Here is a 22338-nt window from a genome sequence, read left to right on the forward strand (position 1 = left end):
TATTGAAACTCACAATGACCTTGTGCCACTGGGTGGAATTCCAAAGGTCAGAGTTAATATGAAGTGATGAGTCTCTGTGATAGAGTTCAAAGGGTTAACTTGATGAAGAACCAAGAGAACCACTTTAAAAGTTTTTTTTTGGTAATATGGGCAGCTAGAGTGAATCGTGCTTAAAATAATGAGCATTGCTGTGTGCTCACCGTGCGCCAGCTCTGAGTACTCATCTCCTTTGCCCTTCACAACAACCTCATGAGGTTGGTATGCTTATTATCCTCATTTCCAGATGAGAAACTGAAGCTTCAAGAGTTAGGGAGTGTTCCCAAAGCCACACAGGAAATGGCAAACAGGACTCACAGTCTATAATCTTAACCTATACTGTACTGACGTCCTTGATGCCATCAGTATTTAAACCTGGTCATGTTTTGAGAAGATTCATAGATTGACAGCTTATTGTTAATGACAGTGCCCTTCCCTTACCTCTCATTTATATCAAGTTGAGATGAGATTTTCAAAGCAGGGGCATTCTAGATGACTAATGTGACATGATGTATACTGTGCTTTTCACAATTGAATGTGCATACAAATCACCTGAAGATCTTATTAAAATGCAAATTATGATTCAATAGCTCAGGGGTGGTTCCAAAGAGTCTGCATTTCTAACAAGCTCCCAGATGAGGCTGATGGTTTGAGTACCATTTTAAGTAGCAACAACAGAAAGGAAAAGAGTAACCAGTGTGAGAGGCCTTGGAATAGAGTCTCAGCTAGACAGCAACTGAGCTGTACGTTTCCTAAGCTTCTTAATTTTCTCATTTGCAAAATGTGGACTGTAATACCAAACATGCATATCTCAGGACTGGTTTTTTGTTTGTTTTACTTTTGTTTGTTTTAAGCTTTTTTTTAAAAATTGAGGTATAGTTGATGTACAATATTATATGTTTCAGGTATGCAACATAGTGATTCACACTTTTTAAAGGTTATACTCCATTTACACTTATTACAAAGTACTGTCTGTATTCCCTGTGCTGCAATACATCCTTGTAGCTTATTTTATGAGGACTGTTTTGATGATCATATTGGATAGTGCTTTGTAAAGTGCTCAAAAAAAAAGGCATGTGTTACTATCATCATTAACATGAAGTTCAGACTTGTTCAGTTCAGTGTCCCCAGAAGCCTAAATGAGCCTCAGATCTATCTTGGTTATAAAAATATTTATCAGACCAATTGTCCTGCTTGGCTCTATGTGCACGTGATCCTAAGGTCAGGTTGAATTCAGTGGATTTACTCATCCAGAGAATAAGATAGGATCCATAATTTTCCTTACCCAGAAAGCCATTTGCACAAGCTTCCTATGAAATTTTAGCCTGAGAGCACAATATTGCTTTCTCTCTGTAAGGATATCTTATCTCAATTTCATAACTCTAATCTGTTCCTTTTTATGATCTGAGTGTATTTTAACAGCACCGTTATCTCAGACTATTAGGGTTTGTTGACAATGCTGGGTTCCCTACTACTACCACCTCCCCTTCCCCCCCAGCTCCCAGTAACCAGCAGCCTAACATTGAAGGCCACCGAGTAAGGGCTGGCTCTGCAAGTTTTCAAGGCTCGATTTGCTGAATGCCCTTGTCTCCAACTGACAGATAGGTTTGCCAGGATCTGGCATTTCAGATTGTCCCAATGAAATGCTGATTGTTTTTGGAAACCTTGAAGAAGTCATGATTTATTCATTAACAAGGAGCCTTCCTTTCTCCTTTGGAATTCAACCAACATTGATTCATTCATTTAACAAATATGCATTGAACAGCCAATACTAGGCATCGTGCATGATGCTGGGGAGACAGAGATGAATGAAACATAAATAGTGTATATGCGGCCTTGGTATTCAGACAGACCAGGTTCTTAGACACATTCCATTATTTTTAGACTTCTGATCTTGGACAAGCTAAAATATTACTGAGTTCAGTTTGTTCCTTAATAAATGATTCTTACGAAGTTTATATGAGACAGTACTTATAATGTGCCTTTTATAATATTTAGTCATAGCAGATTTCTGAAATATGATGGTTTGGGGTTTCCTTAACAGCCCTCTATTTCATTTCATGGAGACCTGGAAGAGCCAGAGAATGTGATTGCTTCAATACAGTCTAAGGAGTTCTGAATGATAGAGGAAGGCACAGAATTAGCCTATGGAGTGAAGTGATTTTTTTCTAAATCATTTCACTTTTATCTCTTAAAAGTTAACCCTCTCTCCAATAAAACTTTAAGATCCCTGGAAAGAGAAGGCAGCAAGGAGCATTTAATGAGACTTAAGCATCAACAGACATTTGTGGATTTGAAATGAGTGATGCTAGGATTTTCAGAATTAAAATTTCAGTCCACTGTATTTGGGGTGAGGCCTGGTTAGAGTGAATTATAGAGGGATTATGTTTTATCCCTCTATAATTTAAAATCCCTTATGTTTTATTTATTTATCCCTCTATAATCTAAAATCCCTTGTGTTTTATTTATTCCTCAAGGGATTTAAGATTGTAATTGGATGTTTCCATAAGGCTGAAGAGGATGGCCAGAGTTTCTGTTACAAGCTTTAAGGGATATTGCCTTAAAGCAATATCCTACATAGCTCACCATTCATTCAATCTCCCAGCTTTGAAGTTATGAAATTCTTGACAAATGTAACACAAATTTGAGTATTGCATTACTTTCAAATTGGCACATAGTGTGAGACTTTATTACATATATGGTACTATTTTGAATTTACATTTAAAATGTGACCTCACTTTATGCAACTCAGAGAATTCTCTTAGGCAATATTTTGATCTGGTCAAGTTAGTTACTTATGGAAGGTATCAGACAACATCTACCAAATTGGCGTGAAATTAATTTTCTTCTGCAGGACAGGGCCCCTTAGCTGCTGTGATAAATTTTAACATCAGATTTTCCTGACTCAATTTCTAATAAATAAAAGTGTCTAGAGGCAGACAGAGCTGCCTGTCTTCAAGGACAGTATTTCACAATGTGTGTCAGCATAAAGCATTAGTTACTAAAAATCAAATTAGCAGGAAGAGTCATATCTGTCTTAGGGACATTGATTTGTTGTCCTTGATTTTTCTGCAGTATTGATAGAGAATTTAGGATTGAAGTTAGGGATCTTTCCAACTATACTGTTTAATTGAATATAACTTATTCTGGCTCCATATTGATATGTTTTGTGGGTATCACTTGTACCTCAACATGTACGATATTGTGCCTAGCAAGTATCGATCATTTCAGTAGATTTACAGCCTGAGCAATAAAGGATGGGCTCTGGGTGGCTGCTTCTTAAAAAAAAAAAAGAAAAGAAATCTGCATTTATGCTTTTTCCTAACCTCTGAGAATGTGCAAACATCTTTTTTGCATTAAGAGATGCAAACTGGAGTTTAAATCCTTAGCTACTTGTTGAGGGATATAGGAGAAGTGGCTTAAAATCTCTGAGATATTTAGGTTATTGAGTATAAAATAGGGATCATACCCAGCTTGCAAAGTTGTTGTAAGGGTGAGTGATGACATATGTAAGATGCCTAGTACCCTGCCTTGCATGTAGCAGGTGCAAAATAATTGGTAGTCGTATTGAGATAGCTGTCTTTTATAGAAAGATAAGTGAACATCAACCACTCGGTACATTTTACATTTATTATTCAACATACATTTCATTGAGAAGCTACTATGTGCCAGACACTAAGGCTCTGGGTATAAAGCAATAAAAATACAGAAATTTCCTGCTCTCAAGGAATTTGCTATCCAGTGAAGACAGGCATGTAATAACTGCAAAATAAAGAACATGGCATTGCCACACAGTTAGAAATCCACTCAGTTGTAGTGTGAAGTGGATTAATTTACCTAGAATGAATATGCTTAGTAGCAATTTGCAAAACTTAACAGTACTATTAAGAAGATATCACAAGTATAGCACCATGTCTTATATATATACATATATATATATATATTTTTAATTTTATTTATTTATTTTTTTTTGCGGTACGCAGGCCTCTCACTGTTGTGGCCTCTCCCGCTGCGGAGCACAGGCTCCTTACGCGCAGGCTCAGCGGCCATGGCTCATGGGCCCAGCCGCTCCGCGGCATGTGGGATCCTCCCGGACCGGGGCATGAACCCGTGTCCCCCATATTGGCAGGCGGACTCTCAACCACTGCGCCACCAGGGAGGCCCAATATATTTTGAGGGACTCCATATATAAAGTCGAGAGTGAATATGTGGCTATGGCATAAATCGATTTTTTCTGGCCTTCTTAAAAATCTGTTAATTGATGCCTGTATTAGTTTCCTAGAGCATCTGTAATAAATTACCGCAAAGTAGATAGCTTAAAACAACAAGAATTTACTCTCTCACAGTTTGGGAGATCAGAATTCTGAAATTAAGGTGCCAGCATAAGTGGTTTCTTCTGGAGACTCTGTTTCATGCCTGTTTCTTAGTTTCTGGTGGTTGACAGCAATCACTGGCCTTCCTTGGCTTATAGCCGCCTCACTCCAGTCTCTGCCTCCCTCCAGTCTCTGCCTCCATCTTTACATGGCCTTCTTCCCTGTGTGTGGGGGGGTAGGGGTGGGGGGAGAGGTGTCCTTTCTCTTATAAGGACACAAGTCATTCAATTTAGGGCCCACCCTAATTCAGTATGACCTCATTAACTAATTACATCTGAGAAACTCTCCAAATGAGGTCACATTGTGAGGTTCAGTGTGAACATGAATTTCTGAGAGACCATTCTCAACCCAGGACAATGTCCATGTAGAAGCAACTAGTTTGCAATTTCAGAGCTGTACAACTCCAGTTCTTTGGAAAATCTGTCTGGTATGGGATCAGCCCAGAACAGAACAATGGTTCTCAAATTTGGCTTCACATTTGCGTTACCTGATTCAGTTAGTCTGGAGTGATTAGGCAGGGCTGATTTTTCTAAGCCACCCTCTTGATTCTTATGAGCAGTAAAGACCAGGTCATTGGTATTCACAAAATTGTAAACATTAGCTTCATTCCATATTTTATTTGATTTTTATTTGATTTTTATCCCAAGCACCTAGCACAGGGTCTGCCTTATAATATACTCAGTAAATATTATTCATTAGATTAATGAACAAATAGTTTTATAGAATAAACACATTGTTGAAAGATCAAGATTGAATACAGTGACCCAAAAGGATAGGAAAGTAGTGTTTCCAATTGGAAGTTATAATGGATTATATGTTATTTCTTCTACATTCATGAGATTTTACAGAAACAATTACCTCATTCATCTCCTAACTTCCTTGAGATTAGTGTCAAGTATTATTACCCCTATTTTTCAGATGAAGAAATTGGGTCTCCTAGTGCAACCTTCTCTTCAACTGCCTTATTATTTTTTAATACCACCAGGAATTTGATGGATGTCCTGCAGAAAATGCAATTAGAGGCAGCATTTCTGGTGAAGGAACGCAGGTCACCAAGTTTTCAGTTCTATATTCAAGACAGGATGAGTTTTAAGAAGGCTAACTGAGGGGGCAGGGAAGGAAATAAAAATCGCTCTGCAAAGTGAAACAAATGTCCTGTAACTGAAGGTTACACAGTTAGACACACGCAGTAAGTGAAGTAGTCTAGTTATTTACTGGAGCCGTTACGAGTGCAGTAGGGAAGTCAGAATGTCAGACCCAGGAGGTAGACAGATGGACATGTGCTTACATCCTGGTCCTGCCACTTATAAGCTACATGCATCTCCCTATGCTTAATGGCCTCACCTGTGATTTGTCTATCATAATATTATCTGACACATGGAGTTCTTGTAAAGATTAAATGACACAATCCTTACATAATACTTGGCACATAGAAAGTTCTTATTACTGTTGTTAGAGACCTCAGTTGTAGGCTTTATTTATCTCCACCTTTCCTTAGGGCAGGATCATGTTCAAGTGAGGTCTAAAGGACTTTTCTGTTTTAATTGTTTAATTCTTCATATTTACGTTCCTCATTGGATTGTAAGTTTTATGAGAGCAGAAACTAGGTTTGTTTTTGACACTGCTTAGTAGGTGAACACTGAATATTTCTAGAATGAAACTTAAGTTAGATTACCTCACTAAAGACTTTGCTCAAAATCTTTCCCTTCTGCCTATTTCACGCTAAGTAAAAGCCAAAGTTCTTATAACACACTATGAGACTCTAGGACTTTATACTAAAAGGAGCTGAGTAGAGTGAAGAAAAGGAAGCAGTTTTTAAATTTTTTTGAAAAAATCCTCTCAAGCATGTTGTTAAAGGGCTTGTAGTCTGGTAACTGACCAATCATAAAATGAACAGGGTAGCCTAGGCTATACTAAAATTAATGCGACTGGGGTAGTGGAGGGGCAGAAAGATTCATTATATAATAAAGACTCTGTTTGACAAGAAAATAAACTTTACAATCTCAAATCTTATTATAAGTCAATTTAAAAATTGCATTTGTGGTTTCTTGTCATCAGAAGACTCAACTTCACTCAATTATAACTAACTTTCTAATTTAAAGTACATGATTGACTAATCCCAAAGGAAAATTTGAAGTTATACAATGCTTAATCATTCAAACACTTAAAAATATATTAAAAAAATTTTTTAACATCTTTATTGGAGTATAATTGTTTTACAATGGTGTGTTAGCTTCTGCTGTATAACAAAGTGAATCAGCTATACATATACATATATCCCCATATCCCCTCCCTCTTGCGTCTCCCTCCCACCCTCCCTATCCCACCCCGCTAGGTGGTCACCAAGCAACGAGCTGATCTCCCTGTGCTATGCGGCTGCTTTCCACTAGCTACCTATTTTAAATGGGTTATTTGTGTTAGCTTGAAGAAAAGAAATAGCACATTTGGATTTAGGTTTAATTCATATTTATGATACAATTATTATTAAAGGGGCAACACTCAAGATAGAGATTTGGAGGATGCTTTAATTGCTGTTATATCAAAAAAAGGTACTGCTATCATTTTTGAAATATTCCTTCTTGAGTTGGGTGCTGAGCATTAAACACATTTCAGGAGGAGAACATTATCAAGCCAGGAGCTGTGTATATGTAACCTCATTTCAACCTCCTAACACCCCGGGACATAGCAAAGGCTGACATTACTATCGTTCCCGTGATACAGGTGAGATCAAAGAGGCTCGTGAGTTTAAGTTACTTACCCAAAGTCTGGCAGAATTTATTCAAACCACTTCTTTCTGACTCCAAAGCTGCAAGTCTTTCCGCTACAAATGTTGCCCAAATTACTTACATTTCTTACGTTACATTTTTTTATGTTGGTACATTTTTTATGTTGTTTTATCACACAAGATGAGACCTAGCCCCTTGAATTTTTAAGTGCACCGCAGAGCGCTATGTTGTACAGCAGATCCCCAGACCTACTTCAACTTGGGTTAAGTGGAAGTTCATACCAGTTGAACATCATCTCCCCATCCCCTTCCCCCAGCCCCTAGCAACCAACAATCTACTCTCTGCTTCTATGAGCTTGACTATTCTTGATGCCTCCTCTCAGTGGAATCATGTCCTTCTGTGAGTGGCTTATTTCACTTTGCCTAATGCCCTCAAGGTTCATCCATGTTGTCACACATGGCAAGATTCCCTTCTTTTTTTTAAGCTGAATAACATTCTATTGTACGCAAATATTTATATTTTAGCTCCCTGTCTCATCTCTCCTACTAATTACAGCTATTTTTAAATACCAGTTTTTAAAAAAAATTGGCACAATTTACATCAATGACAGTGGAATGACCTCAATGACTGCACATTGCTCTGTGGGAACGGACCTTACCAGTTGCTAATCCAGCATGACCAGATCATTTGTCATCTAAACCAGAACATTTCTGAACACAAAAAGGGGCTGCTAACGAATGGGATGTTAGGACAACGCATAAACTGTCACTGTCCTGGGCAAACCAGGAGGTCTTGTCACCCTACTTATAGGGAACTCCAAATAACTTCCCAACTCCCACACGAAAGATCTCACCACATAAGCAGTTTTGGCAATCTATGCAGAGGAACAAAGGACAATTGGGCTTCAGTGATGAATCTTAAAGGATCCCAAAGAAAGTGGATGCCTTTACCATGTTGTTTTCTGCTAACATCCTCTGGCTAGTATTGCCAATAGAGCAGGGCAGAAACGTGAACAAACACAAGCACTCAGTACTGGTTTGGAAAGCGTTAGAGCTTTTGACGATCTAGGTGTTTACTGAAATTCGCCTAGGAATAACTTACAATGATTATCCTATACTCAGCTGACTAAAACTCTCTCTAAATGTTTCACGATGCACACACTCAACACAGAGGTAAAGAAGATCAAATGGGACCCTGTCTTGTTTGAGAGAGAGACTGAGTCAGAGGCAGAGAGACAGACAGAGATAGAGCAGAGATACAGAAAGGAGAAATACAAAGAGACACCTAGAAGAACAAAGACAGACATGGAGCCAGAGAAACACAGAGACAGAGATGGAGATGGAGACAGAGATAAGGAAGCAAGAAACACTGAAGAAAGGGAGAGATAAAGCTAAAGGAGACAGGCAGGGAGAAACAGGAGAGAGACGAAGAGGTTGACAGAGCAGCACTCGTTTTATGAGAAACAGGTGTCTTCAAATGGCAGCTCTGAGTCAGATTTACTCTATTTACATTTAGATTCTATAGATTATTGCCAGCAAATTCAAGCACTTTCTGGCTCCCTCTTCTGGATTAACTGATAAAGAAGGTAACTTGTTTCTCAACCAGGCAAAACAAAGCAGGTGGGTTAGGAAGGTCAGTGTGATACCTCCAAATTCATAGTTACAAAATTAAATGTAGATATTTTCCCCTGATTTTCAGCCACTAACCCTGCTGCTACCCTTCATACATGATGTCTTTCACTGCAAAGTAAAGGAGCCGTTACAGTGGAGGATTCCTGGATTGAATGTCAATAATATGACACAGTATGAGCGTGTTTCGTGTTTGGTAATTGCAATCATTGTTGCTTTTGTTATGGTTATCCATTTACAATGCTTGGTGTCAGTTGATTTATCTCTTGTAAAAATAAAATACAGTCTGTGTGTGTGAAAAAAAAAAAGTGAATGATTACAATTGCAGGCTGACTGCAGCATCCGATAACAATTGGTGCAGTTTGACAGCAATTTTCAGCAAGAATCATCACCAGAGTACAAATTATCTGGGGCCCTGCTTCTTCAGGAATAGATTTGAAAAGGCAAAATGAACTCTGTGTGTGTGTATGTGTGGTGTGTGTGTGTGTGTGTGTGTGTGTGTGTGTGTGTCTTTATGAGCCCCAAACCCATTTAACAAATAGACTTGTGAGTGGTACGTTCCCATTTGCGACCAGTGAAGAATGTGCTTCCTAGCCCAGCACTAAGTCACTGCTCATGAATCAGCTTGTCACCGATTCAAAGGAGATACAGGCAGGATCGCCGTGCCACTGCAATGCCCGGTGATTTTGTCATAGTTATTGATTCATGGAAGACACCATGTCTGTGGAAACATTATTAGCCATTTTCCTCCACCAGACATCCACAGGCTTAGGATCCAGAAAGAAAAACATCGTCCATAATTCAAAAGCACAAGATGGAAGCTTGAACAGGGCTGTGAATTCTGGGGCAGGAGCCTTTATTCCTATGCAAAACCACAGGAAATACTCGTTTTTGCTATCAGCTATCCTAGAAAAAGGAGGAAGATATAAGCGTAACTCTCATTATGGTGAAATTACCATTTCTATTACCATCATAGTTACTTATTAAATTCATAATTCATGGCCCATCACTCATCCCTGAAGCCTGACATTTACACGTAATGGCATTTCTTTGTGTAACAGGAAAAGCAGTCTGTGAAGAATGACCACTTGCATATACACCTTTGAGATGTGGAAGGGTCAGAAATACAGAGCAACCAGAGTGATGATGGGCTGATTGGTTCTCCGTAAAGTCAGGCTTTGTAAGATGAAACCTTTCCCATTGGTAAAAATGAATGCACTTTCATTCAGTTATATCATGATTTAAAGTGGCCTACTTACTTGCACACTTACTTTTTATTCTTTGGTTTGTATTCCTTTCTTTCATGATTTCTGAAGCACTAGGACGCTAGTAGACTGGAGTAACTTCTAGTTGCAGGGATAAGGGAGTTGACTTAATTTTGATTTGTAAGGCAATAAATTTGTTATAGATTATTGGATTCAGCAGTTTATATAGCCAATTAATTTACGGTATTCATCTGTCCATTATAGGTGTCAATAAATACTAATTGAATAAATTAATAAATGAGTAAGATTAATCACTCAATAAATATATATATATATTAGTGCCTAATATATGTAATACACTGTGGTAGTTGCTAATAATCAAAATAGGGTAAGAAACTTTCTCAGCTCATTAGGTATTTTTGCTAAAATATCACTCCAATGAAACCTCCCTGGCCACCACATTTAAAATTACAAGTCTTGGGCTTCCCTGGTGGCGCAGTGGTTGAGTGTCCGCCTGCCGATGCGGGGGACACGGGTTCGTGCCCCGGTTCAGGACGATCCCACATGCCGCGGAGCGGCTGGGCCCGTGAGCCATGGCTGCTGAGCCTGCGCGTCCGGAGCCTGTGCTTCGCAACGGGAGAGGCTGCGGCAGTGAGAGGCCCACGTACCGCAAAAAAAAAAAAAAAAAATTACAAGTCTTCCTCATCCCATCTCCCAACCTGTTCCCCAGTAGGCCTCAGCCCTGCTTTCAATCTGACAAACTTTATATTTTGCTATTTATTTTTGTTTATTACTTCTTCTTCCCTGACTCTAATGTAAGATCGATTAAAGCCAGAATTTTTGTCTGGTTTATTCACTGAAGTATTCCCATCACCTGGGATAGTACAAAGCACAGTGAAGGCATTCAATAAATGTTTTTTGAAAAAGTGAAATAAGGAACGAATAGAATTCGTCCCTCAGAGAATGCAAGTTTAATAAAAGAAACTAATAAATCAGTCATGTAATATAATAGGTGTTACCATCAGTGTAGATGGTTAGACCTCAGAGAACAGGGACGTTTTCTTATATGACCACTGTGTATACACAATTCTACAACAAACACTATTTACAATATATGCATTATAATAAGTGCTTTTTAAATAAAAGAATAAATAAATATTTATGTGATGCAATTAATCTATCAAAGAGTATTTGGTTTCTATGGGGGTAAATTGCCCTCCAGGCTAAGGCATTTTGCTGCTGGAGCTACCTTCACCATCAATCTTCTTTCAGTGTTAATGGCTGGGGAATGCAGTCCATAGCATCCTCAGTAGAGTGCCTTCACACACAGCTGTCCAGTTGGAGTGTGGGAAGGACATTGCTTCACATGCTGCGAGGATGTATACCCCCATGCAGATTCCAAATGCATCTGCCAATTACAGACATGCAGCCAATCTGCACATTTGGAGACCGTGTCATAAGACATAGAGTCGGATTTCATGCTTTCATTAGATATTGATTGAACGCTCTTTATATTTTAGGGACTGTGGAAAGTAATGGGGATACAGTAGTGAATAAAAAAGATTGGGTTTCTGGTTTCATGATATGGTTGAGTGTAAGTCTACTGTCATATATTCTCCTTGCTTCTCTGTTCTTCTGTCCCTGACTTCTTTGGGGTGAACCAAATATTTTTGATATTACATTTTAATTCCTCGGTTGGAATTTTGACTGCCCTTCCTTTTATTATTTTCATTTGTTTTCCTAGCATCTAGCAATTGTAATCTGTCTTCTTCTCTTATTCAGACTACTTGCAGTTAATATTGTCCCACTTTGTGTAAAATGTACAACAGTAAAATTTCATTTACTTTCCCCCATACTTTATGCTATTATTGTCAGAAATGTAATATCTACAAATGAAATAAACCCCACAATATTTTTTGATTGTTTTAAACAAAGGAAATAAGAGGAAAATGAGATAATATTTTCTATTTATTCATGTATTTTCAATTTCCAGTGCTCTTTATTTCTACCTGTACTTCTAACTTTTCATATCATGTAATTTCCTTTCGGCCTGAAGAAATTCCTTTATAATTGCTGGTAATAGAGGTCTAGTAGCTATGATTTCTCTCAGCTTTAGTTTATCTGAAAATATCTTTATTTCATCTTTATTCTCAAAAAACTATTTTCACTGAATATAGAATTCTGGGTTGAAAGTGTTTTTATTCCCCCCAGAACTGATTCCACTGTTTTCTGTCATCTATTGTTTCTGATAGAAAATCATTCTTATATTATTTAACCTCTATAACACATCTTTTTATTCTGTTTTTTTTTGAGAGTTTTCTAATTGTTTTCAATAACTTGACTATGACATGTCTATGTGATTCATCTTGTATTTATCTTGACTGAGGTTCAAGTTTCTTGGATATGTACGTTGATGTTTATAAACAAATTTGGAATGTTTTGGCCATTTATTTTTCTAATTTTTCTCTTCTATCTCATTTGGTTCTCTAATTACATTCATGTTAGACTATTTGATATTGTCTCACAAATCACTAAGGATCTGTTTATTTTTTAATTTCTTTTCCTCTCTGTTATTCAGATTGGATGATATGTCTCTTTCCATCTCCATTCAAGCTCTTAACTCTTTTCTCAGTCGTCCCCAATCTGCTGTTAAGCCCATCTCAAAAAGCTCTTTCATTGTAGATATCTTACTTTTCACATACAAAATTTCCATGTGGTTCCTTTTGTAATTTTATTTTCACTGCTAAAATGTTTACTTATTATCACTAATTTTTTCTTTCAAGTCCAACATCTGTGTCATCCTAGGGTCTGTTTCTATTGACTGCTTTTTAAAAACTCTTGAGTATGGGTCCCATTTTTGTTCTCCTTCACATGTCTACTAATGCTTGGTAGCATGACAGACATTGTTATAGTACGCTGTAAGGAGTTTAGATTGTGTTATCTTCTTTTAAAGTGTGTTGAGTATGCCTCTGGAAGGCTTTCCACAGTTGCTCGCACTTTTGGTGTTGCCAAGTTCAGTTCTGTTATATGTTAGGATAGGTCAATTTTGATTTTATACTTAGTTATAGGGTGTGGCTCTCACTCTGGGAAATGATACTTTCTCCGAAAGCATAGTCTTTCTGAGCTCTCCAGTGCATGCCAGAGGTGCTCAATGCACTGTGCAATTTCTTTCTTTCCTTCTTTCTCTCTTTTTTTTTCTCTTCTTTTTTATTTTAATTTTTTTGTGGGGAGCCTGGGCAAGAACTCCCACATCTTGCAGCACTGTACGATTTCTGATATCTCCATTCAGTTCTCAGTCCTAGAGCAGCTTCTGCTTGCTGAGTGTTATGAAGTCTGTCCCTGAGCGTGCATCACCCAGCCCTTGGTCAATGACTGTATTAGTCAGTGTTTTCTGGAGAAACAGGACCAAGAGGATATATACAGATAAACAGAAAGACACTTATTCTGAAAGATTGGCTCATTCAATTACAAAGGCTGAGAAGTCCCACAGTCTACCATCTGCAAGCTAGAGGCCCGGGAAAGCTGATGGTATAATTCCAGTCCAAACTCAAAGGCCTGAGAACCAGGGGAGCCAATGTCTGAAGGCAGGAGAAAATAGACGTCTGAACTGAGGCAGAGAACAAATCCGCCCTCCTCTACTTTTTTGTTCTGTTCAAGCCCTCAACCTATTGGATGATGCCCACCAGCACTGATGAATGTGATCTTTTTTATTCAGTCTACCAATTAAATTGCTAATCTATTCTAGAAACATCCTTACAGACATACCCAGAGATAATGTTTTGCCAGCTATCTGGACAACATTTAGCCCAGTTATGTTGACACATACAATTAACTATCACAGTGGCGCACATTCATTTAATTTTTACACAGCTCCTCCCCTCTGACACACATAACAGTTCTCTCTTCTTCGGCACCTTGCCCTGCAAACTCCAGTCTCTACCACCTCAGCACAGTGAGCATGCACTCCACCTCTCTGAACTCTTGAAAGAAAATGCGCCCAGGCAGAGGGAGCTGGGCGTTGTGGAGCTCACCTTTTGGGTTTTTCTCTCCAGTACCACTATTCTACATTGCTTGTTGTTCAGTGCTTAAAAACAGTTGCCTCATATACAGGCATACCTCATTTTATTGCACTTCACAGATATTGCTTTTTTTTTTTTTTTTTTTACAAATTGAAGTTTTGTGGCAACACTGGGTTGTCAGATGATGGTACTGGGAAACAAAAAATGTGTGTGACTCATTTTATTGTGGCATTCACTTTATTGCAGTGGCCTGAAACAGAATCTGCAATGTCTCTGAGGTACGCATGTAACTTGCCAGTTATATGGTTGCTTCTGGTGAGATAATACTTCCAATAATATTTATTTATTCTCTAAAGGCTGGAGGTAGAAATCTTCAATCTTACATTGCAGTAGGGAAGACATGTCAAATACATAATTGTATCATCAATTGTTTTAATTATATTTGTGATAAGGCTATAAAGGAGAAACACAGGAAACTATAGGAGCATAGAGTAAAGCTGTTCATAACCTAGTTTGGTCTGCCATGTAAAGTTTTCCTCAGAAAGTGATTATTGAACTGAAATCTCAAGTATGACAGAGCAGAAGTTAACTAGGCCACAATGAAGTAAAACAAAATCTCAGAGAGAGATAATAGCATGTGGAAAGGACCTGAGGGGTACTCTGAAGGACTGAAAAAAATTAATATCTAACATTCACTGAGTGTATGTTAGGAACAGTCACTGTGCTAAATGCTTTATATATTATCTCATTAGATTCTAACAACATTATGAGGCAGATACTATTACTAATCCATTTTTTTGATGAGGAAACTGAGATTCAGAGAGATTAAATACTTACCCCAAATCATATAGCACTGGGATCTACCTAGGCTGTTTTATTACCATGCTGGAATACTCAGACACTATAAGGGGAAAAGAGCAGAATGGCCTGATAGCAGAGAAGGAAAGATGGGGAGGGAGAGGAAGGGAGAGCTAAAGCTCTCTTTAGCTTTTTAGAAAGCTCTCATTGAGAAGAAAACACAATAAAAACCACCGTATACAATTTACATTTAAATATATTCCTAAGAGAAGGAAATGTGAGGTCATTAGTGAAAAACCAGGTTGAAGTTAAGGTGAAGAGGCATGAGGAAATGGTCAACTGTTACAGTATTACAAAGATCATCAAGAAGCATATCCATGAATGTGGTTTGTATTGCAGTCTGCTGAAAAAGAGACAAATATCCTGGCCTGGCCTTCATGGAGATTATATTTTATTGATTCTGATAATAGATTATTGTTGAAAAGGGCCTCCTATAAATTATAACCATGCAAAGGCAGCAAGATAATTTTTTTTTTCTTTATGTATGTGTTTCTCATTCCTACTCACTTCTCTCTTAGGGGAAGAGAAAATCACAAAAAACAAAAATGTCAAATCTCAGCTATTCATTTTCAAAAGAAAAAATATATATATATATTCCTAAAAGGGATTTAAAAAATATGTTTTGACAACCAAGATCTTTAGTATAAAGGCTTCGTTTGTTTTATAAAGAAAAGACAGACACCCTGAGAAGTTTAATAATCTGCCCAAGGTCACTACTAAAATCTAAGACTTTTAACTACTGACTGAAAACAGCAACCTGTAAAATTTGTAGCCCCAAGTACAGTTCAGAAGATGCTCCAGGGAAGATCATCATTAATTACCAAATTGGAGATGGGGACACGGAATGTAACGTTAATACTTAAGTACCTGGGAAGCAGAAAGGCCTGAGGGTCCAGGAATCTGTCACAGAGAGAGTGAGCTTGGCAGATTTCAGAATTTAAGGGAAAAGGAGGAAATCAAGCAACCAGCAAATATTTCTTGAGCGTCTGCCACATGCCAGTTTCAGGCATGTTTGTAGAGTTGGACTAGACAACAAGAAATCAAATCTGAAGCAAAGAAGCTGGGTAGGAGGTAACACTAGTCTCTCTCCTACTGCAGATGGCTGGTAGAACCTTCTCTCTCTAACTCCTTGTCAGGATAGGGTCTCAATCAGCAAGAGGGGACGATACCCAGAGCAATGGGGTGTGATACAGGGGCAATAGAGAAGATAGAGCAGAGGAGGGAGGTGGGTCCTTCTTCTCTCGGGAAGGCTGCAAACACGACAGGGAAAGTTTATCAAGGCAAGTGTGTTTGAACGGAGTTTTGAAGGCTGCACGAGCAGGTAGAAGTTGATAATTGGTGAAGGACCCACCAGACTGCGCATACAGTGGCACAGAGGTTTGAAAGAACATGAATGGAAGAAGCAGAATGTCCTGCTTGAGAAACTAAAGCAAAATCATCATGCTCCAGACACATTTACAAAGGAGAGGACACTTAGATGGCCGTGTCTCCTTAGAAATATACAAAGAAGCCAACTAGACTCTGTTTTATGTAAATCAGACTTATTTCACAAGTTTAAAAGCTCCCTTAGATACTAATCTAGGAAGTGAAATCAGGTCTTCTTTCGGTATTGAAAGTGAATCTATTCACTCATTTGTCAGACATTTATTGATCTCTTCTTATGTGCCAGACTCTCAACCAGCACTTGGCATATCAAGTAAGCAAGATATTTCACACCATATGTGTCAAGGGGAGAGGAGGGACCTGTTGTGTGAGTTTCAACAAAGGCGAGAAGGGTGGCATGGCTGTGGCTGATGGTCTAAGATAGGGAGGGTGGTGGACAATGCTGTAAGAGTGAGACAGGGCCAGATCATGCAGGGATTGGGGTCCGTGCTAGAAAGTGTGGATTTTTTTCCTGAAGGTTTTAGGGGGCTTTCAAGTATGTAAATGATCTGATGTGATTTTCATAGCTACTAGTTTGCCATCAGCCCAACACAAGAGATCTATCAGGTTTTTTAGCCAGTGGACACCAATGGTAGGATGAACAGCTCCAAAGGGAAATAGATCAGTAGCCTTGCAGTCAGGACTCTTTATAATTCCAAGATGGGAATTATAAAGTAGAAAAGCAACAAGAGATACATTTGCCATGTTCATATTATAAAGATGGTCTAACCTTGATTTAAATTGGTCCTTTTGCTGTTGCTTTATACTTAGGGAAGCAATATATATAGCAACATGCAAATTCAGGCTTCTGGTCACTCAGAGTGGGCAAGTTGAGGCTGAGCTGAACAAGCGTGACTCCTGACACCAATAGTTTTTCAAGCGCTTGCTAGCTTGCCCACTGGGTCACTACTGATTTTTCTTGAGTCGTCTCCAGCTATCTGAAGTCACAGATACTGCTCCATCTACTCCTGGGTTAACGTTTTGTGAACACACCTTGTTTCTTTCGGAATCACTCTGTTTGAATGAGCCCCATCCATTAATGTCCACATGTGAATATGTGAAGGATGTCCCATCTCGGGGCACGTCAGCTTATGCTAATGAAGCTGTGTATGAAGGACATCTATTTTCTCACTTTCAGGGAAGGCAAAAGTACTAACAGATGATTGCGATGTGAATGATTTATGCAGAGCACCCACTCCTCTGGAATCAAAGATGGGGAGCAATGCATGCACAAAATTGTCACGTGGGCCCTTAATACTGGTTTCAATATTGAAATTTCAATCCAGTTAACTCTTTTAGTGGTATTTGTTGTATTCCCAATTTAAGACCAAAAGAAGCCAGCAAATTTTATTTTTGCCACTCAGAAGATATATTTGCATGATTCTTTTTTCATGGGGTAATCGTGATCTAATGCAACATAAAGGAAACCTAAAAAGTGAGAAAAGCAAAGGGAAAACAAGGATTTAATTTTTTCCTTCTGGGATCCCAACCCTCTGCCTGAGCGGATGGCTGCTCCCAGATCCTGCCTGCCCGGCGTCTGCTGACACACCCTGCAGCATGCCTGAGTTTCTCTCTGCAGACAGCATTAACAGAACCCATCCCGTATCTTCTAGGTTTCCTCTACACTCAGAACAGCACCAAGCGCAGCATTAAAGAGCGGCTCATGAAGCTCTTGCCCTGCTCAGCTGCCAAAACGTCGTCTCCTGCTGTTCAAAGCAAGTTTGTTTGTTTGTTTTTCTCCCCCAAACTTCGCTTGTTTTGTTTGTTTAGGTCTGCATGCATTGCAGTTCTCTGCTTCTAAAAAGAATCCATATATTATATTCCACAAAACTACTCTATTAATGTACTCGTGTTTACCTAAATACCCAGGGGAACCTCTGTGCAGTTGTGAGGCACTTCCCATTTGGCAGACTGACAGCACAGTGCTAGTGACAGGAGTCTGGGCTTCAAAACATTTGGAAATTTTTGGGTTTTTTTGTTTTGTTTTGTTTTGTTTTTTATTTTAGAGGGTAGGTATTATCATTTTAATTTTATAGATCAAAAATTTAATACCAGAGAGATTAAGCAAAAAGCCCAAGATCACCTAATTTGTTCGATATGTAGCTAATATTTGATTCCTGGCAGCTGTGTTCTATTGTCTGCACACTTATCCACCATGTGATTTTTTTTTTTTTTAACATCTTTATTGGAGTATGATCTGAGGTGTAGGGACGCGGCTCAGATAACTCTAGGAATTCCCATTGCCTAAATTGTTAGCAGAGCCGCTGTGCACTTTAAACTGCAATGCCTCGTAAATTTCCTGATTCACATACACGTATTTGTTGTGTAATTTAGATACTGCCAAACATCAGAAATGTTACTAGGTTTGAAAAACTACTATAAAGTGGAAAACATTTACCAAATATGACTTTTCTTCTCTGCCCACTCTTTCCCTGTATCATCAGGGGTCTCTAGGAGAACAAAACCAATACACATATACATGCAGGTCTTTCTTAGCTTACGTCCTGATAAACCCATCGTAAGTTGAAAATATTTTAAGTCTGAAATGCATTTAATATACCTGACCTACTGAACATTGTAGCTTAGACTAGCTTACCTCAAATGTGCTCAGAACACTTCCATTAGCCTACGGTTGGGCAAAATCATCTAACACAAAGCTTATTTTATAATAAAGTGTTGAATATCTCTTGTAATTTATTAAGTACAGTACTGAAAGTGAAAAGCAGAATGGTTGTCTGGGTGCACAATAGACGTAAGCATATCGGTTGTTTACCTTCGTGAGCAATGGCTAACTGGGAGCTATGGGTTGCTGCCGCTGCCCAGCATCATGAGAGAGGATCTACCAGGTTGCATATCACCAGCCCAGGGAAAAGATCAAAATTCGAAGTACAGCTTCTACTGAATGCGTTTCACTTTTGCACCATTTGTAAAGTTAAAAAATCATAAGTCAAACCATCCAAAGTCCGGGACCATCTGTATACATATACATACACCTACACATGTGCATACACATACACAGGCAAACATATATATATAAAGGGATTTATTTTAAGGAATTGGCTCACATGACTGTGGGAGCTGCCATGTCCAAAATTCATAGGCCTAACAGGCTGGAAACTCAGGCAAAATTTGATACTGCAGTCTTGGGTCAGAATTCTCCTTTCAAGAAAACTCACTTTTTCCTTAAAGCCTTTCAACTGATTGGATGAAGCCCACTCACATTATCCAGGGTAATCTCTTAAAGTCATCCGATTACAGATGGTAACCAGGCCTACAGAATACCTTCAGGGCAACAGTTAGATTAGTATTTGATTAAAGAACTGGGTACTATAGCCTAGCCAAATTGATACATCAGACTAGCCATCACCTCTTCATCCTCTTTTCCTCCAATTTTGTGGCATTCTTAAGCAGTAGAATATAGAGGATATGTAAAGGGACACCCTCTATTTTGTAAAGATAACTTACGCAATTTATAGTGAACATTTACAAGCATCCTATTTTTACAAAAATTCTTTCATGCACAATTTTTTTCTAGCATCAAACGTGTTAAAATCAGATAGAAAAGGTAGTGTTCTTTGCCAGTGAGGTAACAAACATTAAGAAGCTAGGTGAGCTATTCCAGGTGTAGGGCTACAACCCATATCTTCACCTACTCTCTTTCTTTTCTGCTGCATCATTTTGTAGGAACTGATGAACTCAATGAGTGATTAAAATATGTGAACGCTCTAAAATTCCACTAGTCTCGACAACACAGATAGAGAAAATATGGAACGTACCTCAGAGAACCCAGTATGTCCTGTCAGAAGTCCCAGAGTAGCATAGTAATTTATTTCAGTGGCACTGACCAAAGTTAATATATCATAATAATATTTTATTAATTCACTTATTCATTCAACGTATATTTATTATATATAAGTTCCTGTTCCTGTGCTGGGAGATAGGGAAGTAAATACAACAGCCTTTAAAAAGCTTTGTCCTACTAGAACCTTCTGTGGGGAAAGTGGGCAGGACAAAATTATTTTTATCAGTAATAATCCTATGGACAAAAAAATACATAGTTAAGATACATTGCTTTGATTTTTTTCCTTCATTGCACATACACACACACTTATCTCACAAACAAAACATAACAGGCCATCAGCCTGGAAGGCCACAATTCAGAAAGATGCCAGAACCTTAATTCTACACGGTATTGAAGCTGTAGACATTTTTATTGCTACTGTTTGTCAGTGAATGTTGCTTATTAGAGCCATTGCTTTTCCCCTTTCAAGTTGAAATTAAAATTGCCAATTTATCAGATATTTACCAAAACCAGAGTCATCTGTACAAAGTAGACAAGTAAAATGTAACTTTGAGATCTCTCTGCTCACTTAGGGAAGAACAAAATCGTTGTGCCTTGCTAGCACTCTTCCTGAATCAGTACTGTGGAAAGCCACACCTCTAAATAAGTGTTCACAGAGGATGCAATGCAATTTTCAACTAAGTGTGAGGAAAAAGTCAGGACATTTCTTGAAAGGAAAAGAAAATAACAGAAGATACAAAAAAATTAGGAGACTGACCTAAAATCTAATATTTTTATAAAAATGGGATTTCACAAAACTGGCTGCTCTTGAACCCACACTAGATGTGGCCTAAGATTTGTGGACCCCCCAAAGGTCCACAGATATAAAACTCCCTCCGCCACTAGCCACCACTTTCCCTCTTATCCACCTATCGCAAGAAAACCCCAGCACGTCAAAGCAGATTACCTGAAAAGGAGACCACATTAATTCCATTGCTATATTAGAAATGTTTTTTTTTTTTTTAATTAGATCCCTAACCATGTTCCAGGCCCTAAGCAGTTGGGCACAGGACTGAAAAGCTGATGTGAAAACATGAAGCAGGAGGCAGGTGGTTGGAGACAGGACCCTAGGCCCCCAGGAGAAAAAGCATGGGGACCAAACATCTCCATGTGGGACCACAGAGAGCCCTCCAGTGAGGTTTGGCTTGACTGGGTGAGTTCCAGGCTTGAATCACCTGCACAGGGGCTGCAGAAATATTCTCCACGAGATCCTATGCAGCTTCAAAGCTAGAGAGCTGAAATTTAGTTTAATAAGAGGCCAATACTCATTCTAAATTCCATTTTCTTTTTTCAGGAAGGCAGAAATGACAGGGTTTTTCATTCCTCTTGGCAGGAATGTGAGATTTATCAATATTATGCAAATAACAAAAGAAAAAAAAATCTTTTCTGTAGAGAAAAAGCAAACTTCTGCTGAGTTATAGAGCACTTGGATTCCCTAAACCAGAGAACCCAAGAGTTTGAAGGGAGCCTTCCCTCACGTCTGGTTCCCCTAAAGACTTCCTCTCTCATTACTAGGGAGCAGGCCTGCTTCTTTAAGAAAATAACCATTTGGTGATTGCCAGCTTTACAGAGCAATCTTCCTCATGCTGAGCCCAAAGCAGCCTTCCTTAAACTTCCAACGATAGTGGTCCTTGTTCTGCCCTTGGGAGAATCGGCCGGTCTGCTTCTTTTTCCCAGGGACAGGCTTCTGCCTCCTTCTCTGGAGTTGAGAGGGTGAATCGTTTTTTTATAAAAGTCACTCATGGCATTATTTCATTCTTTTTAATGGCTGAGTAATATTCCATTGTATATATGTACCACATCTTCTTTATCTATTCATCTGTCGATGGACATTTAGGCTGCTTCCATATCTTATATACAAAATAGAAACAGACTCACAGACTTAGAGAACGAACTTTTGGTTACCGGGGGGAAGGGTGGAGGGAGTGATATATTGGGAGTTTGGGACTGACGTGTACACATGGCTATATTTTAAATAGATAACCAACAAGCACCTACTGTATAGCCCAGGGAATTCTGCTCAATATTCTGTAATAACCTAAATGGGAAAAGAACCTGAAAAAGAATAGATACATGTATATGTATGACTGAATCACTTTGCTGTATGCCTGAAACTAACACAACAGTGTTAATCAACTCTACTCCAATATAAAATAAAAAGTAAAAAAATATATTTTTTTAATAAATAAAGTCACTCATGTTCATGGCAGTAATTTGGAAAGTACAACAC

General features: G+C 38.6%; 1 protein-coding gene across 5 annotated transcripts in view; it reads left to right on the forward strand.

The window, feature by feature from the left end:
- Nucleotides 1-22338, forward strand: part of KCNIP4 (potassium voltage-gated channel interacting protein 4) — a 1181969-nt gene that overhangs the window by 1034563 nt on the left and 125068 nt on the right. The window contains exon 2 of one of the 5 annotated variants that reach the window (XM_029234907.1): nucleotides 17881-17982. The exons of the other annotated variants lie outside the window; for them this stretch is intronic. Within the exon in view, the coding sequence (XP_029090740.1) occupies nucleotides 17881-17982 (102 nt within the window). The remainder of the gene's footprint in view (nucleotides 1-17880; nucleotides 17983-22338) is intronic. 5 annotated transcript variants of the gene reach the window in all.

The sequence above is a fragment of the Monodon monoceros genome, unplaced genomic scaffold (genome assembly GCF_005190385.1).
Source record: "Monodon monoceros isolate NGI ecotype Baffin Bay Population unplaced genomic scaffold, NGI_Narwhal_1 Super_Scaffold_20, whole genome shotgun sequence".
In the NCBI taxonomy this organism is placed as follows: Eukaryota; Metazoa; Chordata; class Mammalia; order Artiodactyla; family Monodontidae; genus Monodon; species Monodon monoceros.